Here is a 21812-nt window from a genome sequence, read left to right as displayed (position 1 = left end):
AGATTTTTATTTAGACCAAACATGTTTAAGAAGGTGTTGTTTGCATACAGGTAAACAGCCAGTCCAAGGAATTGCACATTTTTATTCAATTAGATTTTTTTTTAATTTTTTTTTATTTGTCTGCATTGCTAAACGACAACTTTCATGTGGGATAGAAAGTCTGGCTACTCCGGAAGCCCCAAAATGTTATCAGATGATAGCCAATGGGTTCCCCTGCCTAGAGCCTTTAGTTCAAAGGGTAGGATCAGCCCCTTCCTGGCCAGAAAGAAGTGCTGAGTTTCATAAGCACTGCTTAGAAAATCTAGTTTAAATTAAAATTACTTATTGAATTAAAAAACACTCCAAGCTCAAGAGCAGGAACTGATTTGTAGTGCTGATGAAACTGATATTGCTTTAATCTATAATACGCTAAATTTTCCATGTACAGGTAGTTCTAACTTTCAGTGTTACTCTAGCCTTACTTTGTTCATGGTTAGTATGAGATGATTTAATATAATCACTTGTTTTACTGTTTATGATAAAATTAGCAGTGCCTATCTGACAAAGACCTCATCCTGCTTATAGAAGAGCAAAGCACTGCGTATGGTTTTGGTTGGAAGTGTTTAGCTTGGAGGATGTAAAATGCCTTATTAAGAAATCGTAGAAATCACACATTTTTCAGCACCATATGAGTATTGCTGAAATGTTGAATATGCATGTAAGTAATTCTTGCAAATCAACTTTGTGAAATTTTCAACAGCATAAATTAGTCTTGTTTCTTCTGAAAAGCTAATCCTTGATTCAGCTATTTTTATTCCTAATCGTACTTTTCTTTAAGGTTTATATAAATAAAATAAATAAAATTGCACTTTTAGCTGTGAGTGACTCTTAAGTGAGCCACACAAACGCCCTTTAATTAGCAGTCCGTGTAGCTTCTGTTTCTTGTAGCCAGCAGCGTGATTTGCAGCTGATTTGACTGAGCTGGACGGACATGTATTCCTGCTTTACTCTAATGTGAGAAGACAGAGTAGCCAAGTGTTTATTCTGCTGTTGGTAATTCTCGCAAACTGTGATCTACACCAGCACTCGTTACTACATCTATCAAAAAGTTATGTACACAAAGAACCGCAATAACAGTTTTCACACAGTTTTCTGTTTTTTTTTTCTCATGTTAAAAGCTCTGTGTGTACACATTTTTCATACTTTACACAGAGCATGTTTTATATATACAGTGTAACCCTGGTGGCATATATTAAAGTTAACTGTTGTCTCTGGGAACTCGCTTTTTTATTGTATTGCCATTTTTCTTCAACATTGACACAAATGGGTTTGCTGTATTTTAAATGTATGCTATCACTAAAAATTGTTTCAACTTTTTCTTCCAGTAAAATTGTGTCTTTTTTTTTCTCTAAATACATCCTAATACTAATGTATGTAAACTTCAATCAGCAAAACTATAAAGAAGATTTTTTGTCATACTCACGAATCAGAGGTAAAGCAAATTCAGAACATTTTGTTCTTTGTAGACAAATCTCCTTCACAGTTGCTACATGTTTTTCAAACATTACAGAGAATCAAAAAAAATGATCAGATTAAACAACTGCTGCATTTTTAGGTTCTGATATTTTTTAAGTGTTTCCTTTTAGCATGCGGTTAGCTAAACAGCAAGTTTGAATGTAGTAAGGATCTTTCTTAAGAATGTTATTTAGGAGTCACCATCCTCTCCTTACTGCTTATTTACACATTCATGTTCCTGTGATTTATCAAAGAAACACATTTGTACGTGTACTCGTAATACTGCTGGGACATTCAGTGCTCTAACTAGCACCACTCACCTATCTTTGTCCATGGAAAAAGTAAAAAAGTAAGAAAGGAATTATGAAACAACTTAAGTGGGTTTTTGAAAAAAAAAATACAATTTGCAACACATCTCTTCTAAATTCCATAATCATGTAACTCATGCACACGCTTGTGAGAGGTCTGTGCCATTTATTGCCAGCAATTTATGTGTATTGATAAAATGTTTGTTTTATCATGTAAGTAAATCAACTTTGTAAAACTCTGGAACTGCATAAATATTACCACAGAGACCATTTTTACAGTTTTTCTGTAAAGACAAACTATATTTCTACAGGCTTCTCTTCATATCTGCACCTCTTTCTTGTCCCTATAGCAAACAGATAAATATATATTTGAATGAATCAAAAATCTTATGGTAAGAAATATCATTATAAAAAAATAGGTTTTAATTGTTGTTGTTTTTAATTTTGTTTCACAAAAAAAAGAAAAACAAGAAAAAAAAAATAAACACTGAAAGTAACTCCGAAAGCAAGCTAAGTGACAGATGGTGTCAAGGGAAAAGGGCATCATTCTCCGTAAGACTGAAGCTATAAAAATCTCTAAAACTCTGCACAGAAATCAGGCCATTGCCACAAAAACAGACCGATTCTGGCAGAAAGACAAGCAGCATTACCTAACCCATTACGTTGCATATGTGATCTGAACGGCAACAAGAGCAGTTTGGAAAGACGTGGAAAACAATTAACTTTAGCAAATGCGAGTCCAGCTGACATCCTTGCAGGACAGAGCCATAGACTCGACTTCTGAAATATCAGCCATCATCCGAGTCTTGTTAAACTGACACAATCATCTGTCTTAGTAAAGACAGGAACAGGGACACGGTGTATGTGTGCATTACTTGTGAAAGGTATAGCTGTGAGTGTGTGTTGAGTGTGTGGGAGAGCGAGTATGCATGCCTCCGCCTCACCTATTAACTGCTGTTTCTCTGGTGGTTCTCACCTACTGTACTTCTTTCTCATGAACCTGTTTGTTTGAGGTTTGGGGGTCAAAGCATAATTAAGATGTCAAAACTTTAACACCACATCTGAGTCTCACTTTTTTATTGAGCGTTTGCATCTTTCTCTCTATTTCTTGTTGTCCAGGAGCATATGGAGTGGTGCTCAAGTGCAGGCATAAGGTAAGATAGTATTTCTGAGTCTTACAGTATGCCTGGTTTGTTTTATTGTGATGTAAAGTGTTTGGATGGTGGCAAACTTTCACTGAGAAGAATCGTACGGTGATGAAGATTGAAACAAATGTGACTGGTATGATGGTTAAAATACTGCATATCTCAGAAAACTACAATGTCAACATTTCCCATTTCATCCCTATTTCATCCTTGAAATGTTAGCTAGCATGTTTTAACCCATTGTAAAAGCATACTGTAATGGAGGAAATCCTTTGCTTGGCTCTAAGTTGATATACTATGTAGACAGAAGTGCTGAGCCACCTACACATTAGCTGCTCAGTAATGGTTACAGATACCGTGAAGCTCCCGGCTCACAGTTTTGTGCAGATGTTAATGCCAGAGAAGGTTTGGATGTCTGCAGAGCACTAGCAACTTTTACATACTATGCACCTCAGCATTCAGTGACCCCGCTCTGTAACTCCACAGTGGTCTGACCCTTTGTCACTGCAGTGGTTCTAAGACACTTCTCTTTTGCAATGTTATCATTTACAGTTGAGGGAGGGAAGAAATTACAACCAGTGAGCTCTGTAGAACGAATCATTCTTTCACAAATGGTTGTAAAGCCAGACTGCATGGTTATGTGCTGGATTTTATACATCTGTGACAATGGGATCGAAAACAGCTGAAAGATTAAAAGACTGTGTGGCCCACTACTTTTTTCCATATATAGCGTATGTCTGGTCTGTATTTTAACAACCATATTTCTGTAGCTTACAGTAGGGAGACAAGCTGTATAAGCGCAGCTTAGACTTACAGGTCTAATTCATTTAATAAGGAACAGATCTGCTGTTTTCATAGAGAACATTTATTGATGGCTTAGTTTTGAAGATTCTGCTATTGCACAAAATCGACCAGCGAGCAATTATAATGCAAAACGAAATAAAGTTCATTTCTCTTTTCTAACACACCCACAGTTGGTCCATTTGTTTTGCAGACAATGTGCGTGGTCACAAATTTTGAGCTACAGACCACTGTGCTCATTGGCAGATGGCAAAATTTACCTCATGCACACCAACATTTGCAGCCTCACCAAAAGCACATCTCAAAGCTGTGAGGCTATTTATGCTAGGGTACTTATACTTGCAATGCCAAGCAAGTGTTTATCATGCAAGTTATTATCATTTGCCAATTGTTATAAAACACAAGGTAAAGCTGAGGCAGATGGAACCGTTAGTATTGCATTTATGTCCTAAAAAATAGTGGAGAAAGTGGTTTATTTATCGGATGATGGGATGGATGAATAGACAGGGAATCCCTTCAGAGTGAAAGAATGATTACAACCACCTTAAAGGTAGATTAGAAACTTTAATGTCACCACTTGCACATGTGCACCCTCATATGAATCACTTACTTGGTGCTTACTCACTGTGTCACGCTGTAAGCATGAATTTGAATGTTCTCTGACAGACATTGTTAGATCACGTTGGATTCTAGCGGTGACTCTTAAAACAAAGTTATTAAATGTGAGCCATTAATGTACTTTGTATGCATGAATGAAAGGGCTGAAGGTGTGACTCATCCAGCTGTGTCTTACTTAATATAACTGTGCGGTTTCAAGCTTATCTTTAGCTGTTATATGGTCCTATTACTTGTTTCTGTACAGTCTGTTTAGAAAGTAAATGAATGTTCTCAACATGTGAGAACTTTCCAAATCAAAATGATTAAATTACATTGTTAGTCTTTTTGACTTGTAATGATTAGGAATTCTCAAACAAAGCTCAAAGACCTTTTTTACACTGTTGAAATTTTGGACTTCAGTCCAAATTTATTAAGATAAGATAAGATAAGATGGCCTTTATTAGTCCCACAGGTGGGAAATTTGTTTTGTTACAGCAAAAGTGCAAAGTTATGTAGCAGAAATTAGAAAATACTGGAATGCAATAAAATACAATAAAATAGAATAAAATACTATATACAATAGAATAAAATAGAATAGAATAATATATACAATAGAATAAAATAGAAATACAAATACTATATACAACTGAGTAGGAAAATACAAAAACACAACTTCGTCAGAAGAAGAATTGCACGTATAGCAGTCTTATTGCACATGTGTGGGTTTGTGTGTTTGATCAGCTGCAAAAGTCTTTATTGTAGAGTCTGACAGCAGTGGGGAGGAAAGACCTGCGAAATCTCTCCGTCCCACACCGTGGGTGCCGCAGTCTCCCACTGAAGGAGCTGCTCAGTGCTGTCACAGTCTCATGCATGGGGTGGGAGATGTTGTCCAACAGGGATGACAGCTTAGCCACCATTCTCCTGTCACTCACCACCTCCACTGGGTCCAGAGGGCATCCTAGAACAGAGCTGGCCCTTCGGATCAGCCTGTTCAGTCTCTTCCTGTCCCCAGCAGAGATGCTGCCCCCCCAGCAGACCACACCATAAAAGATGGCTGAGGCCACCACAGAGTCATAGAAGGTCTTCAGGAGTGGGCCCTCCACTCCAATTAAAACTGCTCTGGGAAACACTAGTGCACATGCAAGCAAAGACCGCCTGCAGCCGAAGGACAAATTTTCACAGTGTGACTTCTAATAAGGCTTGCATGTGCATACCAACCAGTCAAAAGGAAATGAGGCAAAATACAAAGGGCCAGTTTTGTAATATTTGAATTAATTTTAGGAATAAAACATTTCCTTCCCAACCAGGTCAAAACTCTCCTTTTTCTCTTACTGCCATCATGTGTTTAGACTCTCTGCATGGGCTTGTGGGCCAAACAGAAGAGTTGTGCAGTTGGATATGAGGGCATGCCAGCTCATATATGACTTTTAACCCTCATCTGTTAAAGGCTGACTGGGTATTTTGTCACCATGTCAGGTGGGCGGCATACACACCTAAGTTTGTGAATGCGATGACTCGAGAACGAGGCGACATGGGATTTTGAAAGTGATACCATATAGGTGTCTGCTCGCAGGCTTGGGGGTAGCACTGGTGGTTACCAGTATATTTTTTAATTAATGCCACAATTCACTGGAATATACGACATGCCTCAGGAGGATATTATCTAATAGATTTTATTGGACCCATCCTACACAATGTAACATTAGGTAAACTTGCATGATGATCGCTGCTACGCTGTTGAAAGTTATCTGCAAAAAGAGTAGTAAGCTAACACATTCATTCAGTTAGCACCTCTTATCTCTACTGGTCATGTTAAACATGTGCAGTCAGTTATCTTTATTAGAGTTTTTATGTTGTCAAATCTGAAAGGCCCCCACGTAGTTCTGTGGTTTGGCATCATGCATATCCATTCAGCATTGTTTCTGTTGTTTTCTATTAGCACCAAGAACAAGTATAGCTTAATGGTCAAGAAGCGCGAGCAGGTCACAGTGACAGCACTGCACGCTGCTAGCTGTGCATGTTGCTTATATGCTGTGAATTTTGAGGGTAAAAAAATGTAACAAATTTACCAAAGACATATGTAATGCCTTATTAATTCAGTTAGTAAGAAGCAGGTTGTTGTTTCATCTTTCAGAAATAACAAATCTTTTTGCTGCGTGATCATAATTAGCAGCTAAATGTGCTTAAACTTACAGAAGGTAGTTGTGTACATTAACCCCTTCTAATGAAATTCTGTCCTGTTTTGCAAAGTAATATGTAGCTATAGCTTTCAAATTAACGTAGAGTTGCTGCCCGAAGTTTACACACATGGACATAGAAGTCATGGTAACTTTTAAATTTGGATGATTTCTTTAAATTGTTTTTTTTCCAGGGTGAATAATTGTTGTTGCTGTATGTTTAATGACTTTAAAAAACAATTTAGACTTTCTCTAATGCGCTGAAGGACAAAAGTATACATACAGGCTGAACTATAGGTCTCTGAGTCATTTCTAAACAACAACAGAGTCCAAGAAATTCAGTTCAAACAGTTTACATAAGTACAAGTTATTTGGATGTGTCAACACTTCGCTAGGGTCTGGAAGAGGACCCAGACTTTTACCCTCCAATGAAAAGAAATGTGCAGATGTCCAAAAACAACCCAGGAATCATCGAGTCTCAAGGCTGCTATGAACTGGAAACTGCTGAAACACCAGTCTCGCTGTCCACCGTAAAGCCAACGAAGAAAGAAGCCCCTGCTCCAAAATTGACACCTTTAAACTCGACTGAAATTCACAGCTGTTCAAATGGATACGCCAAATACCTTCTGAAGAAAATTTTATGGTCACACGAGACAAAGACTGAAATTTTTGGACACAATGACAAGAGTAAAGGTGAGTATCTCAGGCCTAAGAAGACTGTAGCAACTATCAAGCATGGTGGTAGTAGCATCATGCTTTGCGGGAACAGTGGATGGAATAATAAAGGCAGACTACCTCCAAATTTTTAAACTTCAGCCCAAATCAAGAACTAGATGGGACAATGATCCCAAACACATCAAAAATGGTTCTGGAATTAATAAATCATTCACGTTAACATTAGGTTTCTGGAATGACTTTCCCAAAGCCCTGATCTCAGCTCTACTGAGAATTTTTAGAATATAACCAACTAACTGTGCCTAGAAGAGTGGTCAAATATCCAGCCAAAGTTATGCAGAATTATTGAAGCTTGTTTATGGCTACCAAAGCATCTGGTTGACTTACAACTTGCTAAAGGATATTTAACCAAACATTAATGTGAGTGTATCCATATATATGTGAGCCTGTATTTATACTTATAACCCTTTGTGGATTAGAGGAAACGCAAAATAAATTCAAACTGCACTCAATTTCTTTTTTTTTTTCCTTTTTGGTGAATGTGGTGACTGTGAATGTATGACTGCAGCTGTAGTTAACGAAAAAAGTGCAATATTTTCCTCTTAAATAAAACAAATTTTGCTACTGTTAATTCAAATGATTACGGTAATTTCTTATGAATGACAATTGTGTTACATAGCACTTCGTTCACAACCGCTAGTTATTCATTAATAAAAACGGCACCTGACATCTAACCCAACTAATGTCTAAAGTGCTTGTCGAGAAAGTGGAAACAAAAACCCTCAAATGGTTTCAAGGAAATGTCTTTTATTTGTCTAAGACTGATGAGCTTGATGTTCAGAAAACATGATTTTCAATCAGTGGTTTTAATTAGTTTTAGTTAGAGTGATTGTTTATTTACTGTTTTTATTTATTAAACCTTTAAATTCAAATTATATAGTCTTCTCCAATACGTCTCACCTCTTTTCACATGGTGCAGTACAATGACCAGACAGCCCATGTGAAAGTACGATACAGACACAGTGGTTTGGATTGATAGTCAAGTGCTTTCCATTCATCTTTTCAGACTTTTTGTATTTGATGTGTTCATTGATCAGGCTTATTTAGGGCTTTTCCAGGCTTTTGAATCAGTCTTAGGCAAGTTGACTGCCGGTATGCCGAGTGGAGCACTGATGTTTTAGAAAGCAGGAATAATGCTGTCAGCTACAAATAATGCAGCTATTCAAGCACATTAGTCAATAAACTTGGAAGCAATCTTGGAATATGAAAACATCTGTGGATGAATCAGCATGTTACAAATGAACACAAACACACACACACACACTGGTATCCTGGCTTGGTCAGAGAGGAATGGGGTTAATGGCGGATTACTGCAAATATTATGAGCACCTGTATTCAGACATTCATTAATAAATAGACATTAACGGAGAGTTTAATTACACTGAAAGCAACAAAGGGGGCCCTTTTTGATAAGCACTGATGTGGTTTACATGTGAAACAGATTGCTCCACGCTGTGCCTGTTGAAATAAATTTTCTGGGCTTTCTTTAATATAAACACCAAAGCAAATTTAAAGATTAAAGAAGTTAAATTGCACATTGTTTTTAAAGACACTTTACCCTTAGATGTGCAGAAACATTGAAATTGCCATCTGTTTAGTGACAGTTTAAAGTTACTTGACCTCCTTATGTGTTTGGATTCTGTGTGTCTATAATCTGTACTTTTTTGATATTGTCAGTGCGCACAGAATAGTTTTGTGGCTATTTTGTGATATTTGTTTTTTAATCGTCCTCAATTTTTCAGTTGTTCTTAATAGATAGATAAATGAATGTTTTTTTATAACTGAATGTTTAAAGGCAGACTTAGCATTGAGTACTCTGAATTGGTTGGTGTTTTCCCTGTAGTCCATTTTCCTACATACCATACAGTCTGAGCATGTTTCAGCCAATATAAGCCCTATCATTATGACGTCCCTTCTTTGCTGTGCTTCATAAAACTTTCAAAAAAGCCATAAATTATACACATTGAGTGACATTCTGAATATGCATATACTTGCATTCTGAGAACATGAACAAAATGACACTATAAGTAGAACACAGTGGTTAGGCAGGAAGTTGAAATTCAAAGAGGGACAGATAAAAGAGAAGCTGGAAGAAAAATCTGGGAACCAGATGTATTAACATGCAGGATGCAGCTGAATGTAAATTTGGACAGCGCCTCATCTCTTAAACATATTGGCCTGTTGTGGAGGAAGGCTTAAGTTTTTTGGCTCTTTGTACTGTCTTTGTGCTCTAAAGATAAACCCTGCATTTGTGAGAGAAATGTTTGTCTACCCTTTATGGCTACAGTCACAGAATCCTAATATGTCTAAGAGACACAGAGAAATGCCAAAGCATAGTAAATCCCAGTCAAATTAAAATAAATTTGACTTAGGTGGCAGGTAATCTACTAATCAGAAGGCGACTGCCTCAGTCCGCATGCCAAATATTTTTGGGCAAGATACTAACCCCAAGTTGCTCTGATGCATCCATCAGAGTGTGAATGTTAGAAAGAAAGCACTTACGTATAGAAATAAGTGGTTGGGTGAATGAGGCGAGTTGTATAAATGTGCTTTGAGTGCTTCAGTAGAGTAGAAAAGCACTACATACAGTAAGAACCAGTCCATTTACCATTTACCAGTAAATTACTTTCCCCTGGTTATTGGTACTGTTTGTATTATTGTATGCACTTTACTCAGACACAGAGTGAGAGACAGAGCAGGAGAGCAAAATACCACTAGAGCATAACCATTACTATCCAAGGTTTATTGTACTATATTGATTATTGCATAAAACATTCTGAGTCATTAACTTTTAATTAAATATGATGTGCATAAAATATCTGAAGGACTAGTGAGTGGTAATAGTGACTTTTAAATTCCAAGCGTTCTATAATGCATTTTTTTGGTGGTAGAAAACAAGATATGAGCTTAACAGTAAAGGTGACCCCAAGTTAATGCACAGAGGTGAAAATACCACCTAACTTAGCTATTGTTTTAGTTATACCATCAGCATATTGGTTCTGCTGTTGAGTCTCATTGGCAGGCTTGTTCAGTAACAGAGCTCACCTCACAGTATGCCTGCCCACATAGGCTATGACAATGGTCAGTCTTTACATTACTTTATTATAGCCATGATTTTAAAAGATGACCTTTCTCTATACCATGAATTGACTCTGTGTGTGTGTGTGTGTGTGTGTGTGTGTGTGTGTGTGTGTGTGTGCCTCACAAAGTCCACTCTGGCACAAGAACAGTTAATATTTCCATGCTTGCATAGCACAAATAAAACAGCTAATAACATAGCATATCTTTAAAATTCAGTATTTTTCTGTCACAGACTTTTTTTTTATTTCTCTGGACCACAGATTTGTTGTTTTCAGCAAATCTCCATTTCATAAGAAATTAAATACCAGCTGTCAGAGTGTGGGTATGTTAAACTGGGTATTGCTTCCCTTCCTCTGGGTTACTAAGAAGTGACATGTGACATGTTTCTCACTTATATAACAGTGTAGGGATTCATTTTCACACACACTTGGAGCCAAAGATTCAGACCATTGCAATAAAAGCTTTTTAGCTTTGCTGCAAGAGAGCAGTTATTTTTACTTTTCTCAGCTGGAAGCAGGGCAAAAGAGAAAAGGGTAGCTGAGGGAGAGAGACAGAGAAGCAATGTGTGAATGTGTGTGCGTGCACGATGGAGAGAAGGAGATGCAGAGGGATGTATCGAATAGGGAGACTACGCTGATGGTAAATGGGTCACCCTGTTAGGAGTCTACAGCAGACCTGCGTGTAGTTAAGAGAATCATGGCTGCAGGCTGTGTGCGCTGGGCTAAAACCTTACCCGGTGACACAGTAACTGTACAAGGAAGGAATTAAATGCATTTTAAATGTATGTTCATGTGTAAATTATATATGCTTCACCTCACGGTATGCATTTGATGGAACATTTAATTAGTCTAGTGAACGTGCGCCAGCGTTTGTGCAATGTTCCGCCACTTTATGCAAGTGTTTTTATTAGCGTATGTGGGTGTGTGCATAGAAGCTTGTGTTATCTTGAATTTGTGTTTTTGGAGTGACAATAGCACAACCTACACAGCCAGTGTTTCCTGGTGCCTATACAGTATCGCAGTGCAGTGCTGGAGGGCTGAGAGGACTTGTTAATTAATTACTGGTAGGCGACCAGCAGAAAATTCATCAGTGACTCTTTGATAATTGATTATTTGTTTAAGTGGTTTGTCACATTACAGTCCCATTCATTTACTGGTTACAGATTCTCACACGGGGTTTCACTTGAATTTCTCCGTTTAAAATCTTTGTGATCAGAACATGATGTGTTAATTTCACTTTTTAAAATAAATGAATAAATAACCCTGGATAAAGAAACAAGTGTGGAATGGTCATTAGAATATGAAAGGAATTTTATTCTGAAAGTCTAAAGCTTTTGCAGGCATCCTGTTTTCACAGTAGTAGTCATAATTCAAAGAATAAAACCCACTATCCTTTTCAGCCCTGAAAAGAAGCTTTACTATTTGCAAGCTTTTATTCTGACAGTCCAGTACTATTTAGCTAGCCTTTTTCGAAATGAGAAACAAAGTGCAGACATTGTTCATCAGCCACCCCATGTCCAAGTGTGAAGGAGACAGGAAAGAAGCGTGTTAAAATGGAATTTAGTTATTGAGTAGGTGTTATTTTGAAAGGCCAGATTTTTTAAACATATCCTGCTTAAACCACTATGGCATCCACACAATAGTCCATTATATTCATGTATTATTGTAGGGAGTTTACGTCACAAAATGAAGTACCTTGAGCCAACTGTTGCTGTGATTTGGTGCTATATAAAAAATGGAAATGAATTGAATTGAACTGAATTGAATTGAATAGCTCATTATATACAGAAGAGCCAGCATCATTTATGAGCCCCAGCAATTGGCTTCTATATTTGTTGTTTGCAAGCTTTTATTATGAAGAACACACTTTGCTTAGAGTCTGATTTTGAAGGGTGAATCAAAATTTAGACAGTCTAGATCACCTTCCCTCTCTTTGCCATCCTTACAGCAACACTTATTCAGTCCAAATGACATCCTGATGTCCTTGCTGTAGATCCTGATGAGATATATCAGTGAGTCAATGTCTCACTTGCTCCTGGCATACAGCTTGATGCCATCCATGTACAGGAGGTGGCAGATGGTCATTCAACTCCTGAATGTGTTTCTATAACCACTTGCTGTGATGAGCTGGCTGAGGGTGTTGAGGCCTATACAGCACAGCAGCGGGAACAGTGTATCACCTTGATATAATCTGAACTTTGATGGTGACTTGTGCAGTTGGCATGGAGTTGTTGTCTTCCACAGATTCATTCAGTACCTGATGAAGGCTATTAGTACGCCATTAATCTTTTATAGCACCAAACACTCCAGTAGTTCATGTAAGGCGCAGGCTTTCTTGTAGTCAGTCCAGGCGGTGCTCAGGTTGGTCTGCCTGGTCTTAGAGTCTCTGACTCTATCAGTGAAAGGGTCTTTGGAGAGCAGGCCGTTTGTTCTTTTGAACTCTGCCTCTCTGCTTTATCTCTTCAGACTAGTAGCCAGAGGTGTGAGACTCTGTTTGGCAGTTTTGAGATCCTCAGTTATGGAAATTTTGTACTTATCCATGGGCTGCTGACAGTGGGGATGGTAACTATGGCGGTGTTAACATCGTCAGATAGGATTTTGTTAATGAGCCCCAGATGTTGTACAACTGTCTTGAGTCTGGCTAGTCTTAACTACCATTATTGACTGCTCGGTATTGTTCCTTTTGTGTTGTCTCCTCGGGATCTTCAGCTCACTAACTGCTTCCTTCTTTTGACATTAAAGCACTGAGCTATCAGCTGCTTCTTGGTCAGCATGGCCTTCTGCTCATCCATAGGTTGTACCTCTTGGGTCAGGGGGGCATTTAAGCTTCGCTTTTTCATGTACTTTGTGTAACTTGTTTAAATCAGCAGCAGCAAATTAGCAACGGTGAGGCTATTTTGGAGTGTGCTGACATATCTGTGGTTCCAAAGGTAAATCAGTGGAGGTCAGAGAGCCCACACATGAGCACAAGTATCATCAGCGCTTTCGATATTGCTACCACAGAGCTTGAAATGTCCCATATGGTGCATAGCTGCTGGTGTGTGTGTTTTTGTCTGTCTAGTAAACACTGTAAAGCTCCCAGTTTGCTCTTCAGATTTTTTCCCCCCTTGGCTAAAATCTCTAACTTTACTCTGAGGATTAAGTGCTGTCAGAGCTGTAAATCCTTGTTGTTTCATTTCATTTGTCTCTCATGTAAAAATCTCTAAACAGACAACTTTGTACTGAAAAAACGCACAGGCAGTCAAACGATTTGTTTGTGTGAGCAAAAGCACTACAAATGACGTTGGCTTTTCCCCACACTGAGGCCGATTCTGTTGCCTATTCCACAGAAAACAAAAGGACAATAGAGGAACACAAGAGCGGCCAAGGACACTGACCAGTATGTTGTAATTCTCGTAGAGCCTCTGGGTATAGCATCAACACCAAATAGACAAACAATGTCATGTTGACTGCAACAAGACTTTTTGCTTTATGTTGTGACATGCACAACATTTGCTTCGTATCATTTTATATGCGGCAACACGTGTTGAGAGACACTGTATCACTAGTAGCTTTAGCTTCAACTCAGACGCTAAATAAAACAATTAATGCATGCAGTGAGAAGGACTGTGTCCTTCATGGAGATTCCACTTAGTCCTAAAATTGCTACTTTCTTTCAGCAAAGTAGGCCCGGTATTTGATTTTCAGTGAAAAAAGTCAGGCTGTTGCATTATATGACTGTAATATTATTGTATGTAGGGGAAATGTAATCACCTAGCATCAAACAAGCTGGCACACATGTAAATCACTGCGTTTACCTCTGAAAAATCATGCATTTTCCGTCCAATAGCCTGTTCCAGTCCATACAGTACAGAGTGAAACAAAAAGGAGTTCATATGGTATAGACTGAGGGTCCATCCCTTTGCAGTAGTTGCTAAAGAGGCTTTTTAAAGTGTGCTGCTGCTGGGCCATGGCAGTCTAGCAGCAGCACAAATCTCTGCGCTTGTGTTGTAAAAATTCAGCAAGGTCAATCAAGCAACCTGCAAGAAGCTGAAGGAGGCCTAAGAGCGTTTTAGCTATGCCAAAGAAGTGCTGTTTTTTTATGTCCATGTGTATGTGCGCGCTTGTGTGCATGTGTGTGAGAGAGAGATAGCCCTGAGTAAAATAAATGAAATGAGAGCACCAGCATCGCTCTTGTTTTGGCACTGCCACGGCAACTTTTCCTTCTTAATGTTAGGAGTGGGCAGGAGTGGAATTTAAATGTCCTCTCTCTTTCTTTTTACCTTTTTTTGTCGTTGTTGTTCTGCAGATACTTTCTATTTCTTACTTATTCTTTGATCTTAATGGTCTTGTGTTGTATAGGTCTGGTTGTTGAGGTGTTTGTCTTTGGCCTGGTAAGTGGTTTGATTTGACATTTATCCTCATGTCTTCACAGGAAACCAATGAGCTGGTGGCGATTAAGAAGTTCAAAGACAGTGAAGGTGAGTGGAGTGAGCCAGGAAGTTAGGAGAAGAGAGAGAAGCTGCTGTCTAATTTCTGCTTCTTTAATTTCTGCACAGAAAATGAGGAGGTCAAGGAGACCACTCTTCGGGAGCTGAAGATGCTTCGGACACTGAAGCAGGACAACATCGTCGAGCTGAAGGAGGCTTTTCGGAGGCGGGGGAAGCTCTACCTCGTCTTCGAATATGTTGAGAGGGTCAGTTCAGCGACTGCGTCGTTATCATTTGACTTCGCACACGTTCCTCCTCTCTACTCTGCCGTATCTAGATTCCTAGCCTACTTCTAAGTTTCAGGATGTTGAGACTGCTCACTTAAGCATTAAAAAGTGTCGCCATGGCAACATATGAACTATGCTGTTGGTGAGTAATGGTATTCCCCACTGTGTTGCCAGGGTACCCGGCCAAGTGTTTATTTTATGACAGGTTTTATTTTCATGCTGTACTCTAGTCATTTAGCATGGTGTCCCCTCTCACCCCCTGTCAGGGCTAAAATAAAAAAAAGAAACAAAAAAGAAATTAAAGGTTAACACCATTTATATTTTTAGAGCACACTTTCTAACAGGGAATTTCTTGCACCTTGCAGAATATGCTGGAGCTACTAGAGGAAATGCCCAACGGTGCTCCGCCTGACAAAGTCCGCAGCTATATTTACCAGCTCATCAAAGCCATCAACTGGTGTCACAAGAATGAGATTGTGCACAGAGGTGAGGAATTGTCACCTGGTCTAATGTCACATCTGAAAATCGCACTTTTGTGATAATTCTAATGATTCAAAAAAGGAGAAATTCAGCTCAAATTATGCTGTTGTGCATGAGCATGTTGGTTGAGTGTGAGCCTTTCCACACATCAAGAATAGTTTTCTAAGAAAAAGTACTGTCATAGGAGGGAAACTGAAGCTGAAGTAGACCTTCAACTCTCTGCAAAAGATGTATATTGTTGTCTTGTGTTCATGTTACGTATTCATGTAGTAGGACAGCATTTGAAGCATATTGTTAATGCCTCATTTTTCTACATTTTTCTTCCAGATATTAAACCAGAGAACCTCCTTATCAGCTCCGAGGATGTTCTCAAACTTTGTGACTTTGGTGAGTCTTCTTTGGTTCTTTACAGCAGCCAGTCATGTGTCACAGTGCTGTAAGGATTTAGAGTCTGTGTGCAAGGCAGTAAAAACCCCCAGACCACGCACATTTCACTGCTCGAGTGATGATAACTGCTTTTAAAATCAGGCAAACTCTTTAAAACAGCTTTCAGCTGCCGATTGATTGTGATTATTTGAGCTTTTGCAGTTATCTCTGTGATTGCATTGTGCCCAGTTTGGTTTCTTGGGCTTAGTTCAGTGTGAAAAATCCCACCATTAATTTGTCACCTTGTAAGTTGTATATCAAAAGGATCAATTCTGCCATTTGGGAAGCAGCCAAGCAGCATTATAAAATGCAGCCTGCTGGGTTTTAACACAATTAATCCGCCAAAGAAGCCCAATTAGTGAAGCACCTATTTTCTCTGTAAAACACTAATAAAGTGCATTGATATGACACGTCTTTGCCATTTTACTGTTTTCCAGGTGTGTGTTTTACATTAGCGTCAATATCAGCAGGCTCACATGGTTAGTTAGCGTTGCATAATTGGCTAATGCAATGCTATTTAGTCAGCTGGGGTGAGATTTGTTTGTTATTCACTGTTGGAGCTGGCGTTCTGTTTATTGTGACTTTTTTATGATTAAAATGGACTCTCTGTACGACACTTTTCCAAAGCACAGTCTCCAACCGCCTGCAGTGACATAACTAATTAGTTTGATCACATGGGAAGACCGTGTTGTTACTAAGCTGTCCAAATTATTAGAACACTGAGAGTCCTTTTTTTGTTTTTAATTGATCTTTGAAAGAGTCTAAATCGCATAATATCACACGTCAATGTGATGGCTGTGTAACATACAGAATCAGGTGTAGGTGATTTAATGAATATCTGTTACTCTGGCTCAGGTTTTGCTCGTAACCTGTCTGAAGGAACAGATGCCAACTACACTGAGTATGTCGCCACAAGGTGGTACCGCTCACCTGAGCTGCTGCTGGGGTGAGTTCCTGTGTGTGCGTCTGCGTGTGCATGTCTGTGCATACATGTGTATGCAGGAGTTGAAGTGAGAAACATGAAGCGAAGGAAAGAGCACAGAGCACAAGATATGTTTCTGTGTTTTTCCACAGAGGGTATCAGAAGCTTTTGCATGTGATACCACCATACCTTAAACAAAATAACACAGTACTGGTCTCATTTTCTCAGCTGATACTCATTCATTTTTGCATTATATGTTTAATGTATCAGCTCGTACCTACAGCCTGACACGAGTAAATGAAAGCAAGTTATAGCAGAAATCTTATTATATCAAAGCAGCTTTAAATAGAGATCTCTTCTCATTATAAACTGAGGCCAAAGTTTCCAAAGATCCCAAAAATGTCCAGCTGCATTTTCTGGAATAAGAAGAAGAAGAAGAAGAAGAAATGAACATGATTTTAATCTGTTTAAACAGGAGCCCAGTAAAAATAGACTTAGAGTGTCTGGGCTATCATGAGACTTATTTTATTGCATATGTACCAGCATGCATTCATCAGTATGAATAAAATGTACCAAGAAAATATCCCCGACACCATTGACAGGTAGGAAGGATCCATGCTTTCATGATGTTTATGCCAAAATCCTACAATCTGAATGTTGCAAATCAATCTTCTGTTCTAGTGAGTTCATGTGAACTGTAGCCTCATTTTCTTGTTCTTAGAAGAATGACAACCAGTGTGGTCTTCTGCTTCAAGATTCAGCATATTGTGAGATGTTCCTCTGCATACCTTGTTTGTGGTTATTTAAGTTACTATCAGCTTGAAGCAGCCTGGCCATTCTCCTCTGGTATAAACGAGGGATTTTTGGCCAGAGAGCTGCTGCTCAACTTTTTTGGACCACTCTGTAAAGCCTAGAGATGGTCGTGTGGCAAAGTCCCAGAAGATCAACAGTTCCTTAAACATTAAGAAATAACCTTTCTTCCTCATTCTGATGCTTACTTTGAAATTCAGCAGCTCGCCTTGACCATGTCGACGTGCCTAATTGCATTGAGTTGCTGCCATGTGATTGGCTGATTAGATATTTACATTAACAAGCAGTTGAATAACTTTTTTCCTAACAAAGTGGCTGATGAGTATGTGTAAAAGACACTGGAACTATAGATTTTTTTCCTTTTAGAGTGAATCAATTGTCCAAGCAGCAGGCAAATCAATAAATATGAAAATCTTGTAAAATTGCTCTTAAAAGAAAACTATTAATGGATGTTCAGAAATGAAGTCTGTGCTTTCACTGTCTGGAAACAGGCTGTTTTCGTTTCCTTGTAAAAAGCGGGCTCTCTCTCAAACAGCTCAAAAACTGTACTGAACACAATTTCATCTTTTTAATTCATCCTACATTCTTTAATAATTTAATGAAAATTGATAAACTGATTTCATTTTTAATTAGTTCGCTACTGAAAGTGATGTATTCATTCCGTTCAGTCTAAGAGACCTCAGCTGTAAAAGCTAGTTAAATATGATTCGACATGCTCTATATCTGGACTTTTACATGACACAAACACTCCCAAATCCCCAGTAAGTCTAATTGGATTGTGTTTATTTGGGTTTTATTACATCTGGGCAAATATAATAAACATTACTGCAGTATGCTGAATAAAAGTTGACAAAACACAAAAGTTGACTGGTTATTGCCTGTATGATCAATGTCACCCACTTAGCGAGCTCTAACTGCATCTCTGTGTGTTTTTGAGCACGAAATTAAGCTAACAAACCATTTTTTAAATAAAAATGTTCATTTCATTTCATTTCTTTAATTCGGATGGCTGGAAAAACAGTCAGTGATTCATCTGCTGCATTATGACATGAGCCACCATGTACACACCATACCCAGAGATCAAATTTCACTTTCCTCGTGGACTTCTCTTGCCGATGTTGTTTTGGTGCTTTTGCTGCATTTAATGTCCATCCTAGCTTGGAGACAGCTGAACGTCATCTAGCCTCGGTTCTGTAGCCTGATTTAGTAAATGCCCTGGAACATTTATTGAGACAGCGTTTGAATACCGCCCACTCAAATACTCTCTCCCTCCAACACCACCTCTCCTCTGCTTCTCTGCTGCCAGATCTCTCACCATTTCTCACCAGACTTCTCAGCTCTGTTCCCTCAGAAATGACCATCTTCTTTATGAGCTTCTCAACATCGATCGTTTTATTTTAATTGCACCACCTCCGTGAATTCTATCACCCCCGCCTCGCTGTCATCCCTCTCATAATCGTCTCCTCTTCATTCGGGGACTTGGTTTTTACCCTTTTTCCTCACCATTTTCATTTCCTCTCTCATTATTATCACCCTACCGTCTAATTAACGAGGTCTCTTTGCTGTCTTTGATGATCACATATTTGTCTGTTTTTCTCTGTCTCAGGGCTCCTTATGGAAAGGCGGTGGACATGTGGTCGGTGGGGTGTATCCTCGGGGAGCTGAGTGATGGACAGCCCTTGTTTCCAGGGGAAAGCGAGATAGATCAGGTTGGTGAGCCGAAACAAGGGTGAAGCATGTAGCTAATTAAACAGGCTGACTGAAAAACAGAAATAGCTTTTGATGTAAATAAATCAAACCCTCACATTTCAAAGTCCTACGGTGTGATGTTTAAGGTGGGCTGACAGGTTTTATTTATTTATTTCAGATTGTTATAAAGGGAACAGGCATTCATAATATTTGACGCTTATGTACCTGACAGAACGCCCACTTTGGTTTCTTCTCTGATATAATAAAACAAAAGAAGAATTACTGAGAGTCCTCGTGTAAAAATCACAGTTACAGGGGTTTTTTTGGACTTCACACCTGGGCTAGAGAAATTTCAATTGTGTTGTCGGAAATGAAGCATCTGGGAGACAACAGAGCGAGCGGGTGGAGATCTCAGAGATGGTGATGAGCGCTAATTTTGGAAATTTAATAGCAAGTCAAATTAAATTTTATTCATCCCCAAAATCACATGTTTGTCCAACAGAGCTTTAGATCTGTGGAACAGAAGAAACTGTCTCTCTGTTAGCTCGCAGACAACCAATCGATATATCGAAGAAAGAAAATGTATTAACATAAATAATCTGTCTCAGGCCTGCCCTCAAACACTTTATGGATTATGTGTCCAATTTGCCGTTCCAACAAGTTTAGTAGGAAATTTATGGAAACAATGTGCATCACTTTCAGGTCAGTGCACCTGGGCTGGTGCTCTCATTTAAAGCACTTTCCTTGATTGGACAGCATGCTGTGTTTAACCATCTAACACCAGGTGTATCATTTATGATACCTGAGGTTTTGAGTTTTTGTAACCTCTGATGACCTCTGCATCATCAGATGTAAATAAATTGTACAATATATTTTTAAGCAATAAAACCCAGAAAGAATTATATATATATATATATATATATATATATATGTATATTTATATATATATATATATATATATATATGAAGTGCAATAGTTTCGTGGCTCCAAAGGGCACCAACACCACAAACATAGCCCACAGGTCAAGTCGGTGAGTTGAATTACCAAAGGTGAGGCTTAGCAGAACGCTATCAGCTGCAGCTGTTGCCTATGTTAGCAAAACAGCTATCATTTATAAAGTGAAGAAGGTGTTTTCTGCAGCTCCTTTATTCACCGTAACCTGACACAACCAAAAAGGGATTTGTCTCCTTCCAGGATTGAACTGGGAAAATGTGCTTATTAGACAAATGTGTATATTATTATACCACTAAATATTTACAACACACAGTTTTTAAGAAATGGTAGCTATATGTAGAGATCAAAAGCATTTTTTATATCGGGGTGTCAACATGCTTTTTTAAAAATTGCTGTTAAATTGAGTTTTTACGCAGGACTGAAGAGAAACTAATAAGATGCACAACATGATGGCAGATAGGCAGGTAGGAGAGCAAGGGGCAGGAAGAAGAATCAGCAGCACCATTATAGTCTGGGAACACGGGGCCCAGGGGCCCAAAGTTTAATCAGGGCCCAAAGTGTCCCAGCAGATCATCACATGCATCAAGATGATCAAAATGATTCAAATCACCTGTCAGCTGTATGGCGGTTGAGCAGTGTGTCGTTTATATTGATGATACTGTAAAATATAAATCCATAATATATGGCTTTACAGAGTGTTTCCTGTTTGATTTTACAATTCACATCTTTAATGTTTCGCTTTCACCACTCACATGAACACTATTTTACTCGGCAGAAAGCAGCTGCTGAAGATTGCGCTGAATCAGGTTGACGAGGGGTGTGATTGGTTTAGCAGACGTTCACCCCTCCAGTGAACGAAAACGTTCCTCCTTGTCTAAAATGTGCACATCGTCAGATTTGTTAGCTAATAATACATCACTGTTGGAAACGTGTAACAATAAAAAACTATAATGGAGAACAAAATGAGCTCATCGTCTGTTCCCTAGTTGTGCTGCCACCTTTGATCGTGTTACATCATCTTCATCAGTTTGCCTAGCTGTCACAGAAATGTGCTGTAGATGCTCTACACTTTTTTTTGAAGCTTTGGAAACTCCATGTCCACAAATACATCTTGAAGTGAGATTATTTGAAGTGGGATTAACTGCTGTTTACAAAGTCAAGAATGAACTTTGATGCTGGAGATCTGCATATATTGTTTACAGACTTGCGTAAATATTAAAAGAAAATTAATCATTTATGGCAGGGTGTTTTTAATGATATTTCTCTCTTTTTTTGTCTCCAGCTTTTTACCATTCAGAAGGTTTTGGGGCCACTTCCTGCAGAACAGATGAAACTCTTCTACAACAACCCTCGATTTCATGGAATCAGGGTACAAAACACTAACTGTGCTTGAATTCTTCTCTCCTTTCTCCTCACCCTCCTCTTCTCTGTTTTTTTTACCTCCTTTCCTTCTATCTCAGCTTTGTCTCCTATCTCTCTCTCTTTTGTGGCAGTGTT

The 21812-nt window shown here is 38.7% G+C and overlaps 1 protein-coding gene across 5 annotated transcripts in view; it reads left to right on the top strand.

The window, feature by feature from the left end:
* cdkl5 (cyclin dependent kinase like 5) overlaps positions 1–21812 on the top strand; it is a 42466-nt gene that overhangs the window by 4412 nt on the left and 16242 nt on the right. For all 5 annotated transcript variants that reach the window (XM_013271630.3, XM_013271631.3, XM_005466805.4 and 2 more), the window contains exons 3-10: positions 2922–2956; positions 14752–14797; positions 14876–15012; positions 15399–15519; positions 15841–15900; positions 16795–16885; positions 19278–19380; positions 21598–21684. In XM_013271630.3, coding sequence (XP_013127084.1) covers positions 2922–2956; positions 14752–14797; positions 14876–15012; positions 15399–15519; positions 15841–15900; positions 16795–16885; positions 19278–19380; positions 21598–21684 — 680 coding nt within the window. The remainder of the gene's footprint in view (positions 1–2921; positions 2957–14751; positions 14798–14875; positions 15013–15398; positions 15520–15840; positions 15901–16794; positions 16886–19277; positions 19381–21597; positions 21685–21812) is intronic.

The sequence above is a fragment of the Oreochromis niloticus genome, linkage group LG1, assembly GCF_001858045.2.
Source record: "Oreochromis niloticus isolate F11D_XX linkage group LG1, O_niloticus_UMD_NMBU, whole genome shotgun sequence".
Taxonomy (NCBI): Eukaryota; Metazoa; Chordata; class Actinopteri; order Cichliformes; family Cichlidae; genus Oreochromis; species Oreochromis niloticus.
Note: the sequence above shows the minus strand (reverse complement) of the source record. Positions and strands in the feature narration are given on the sequence as shown.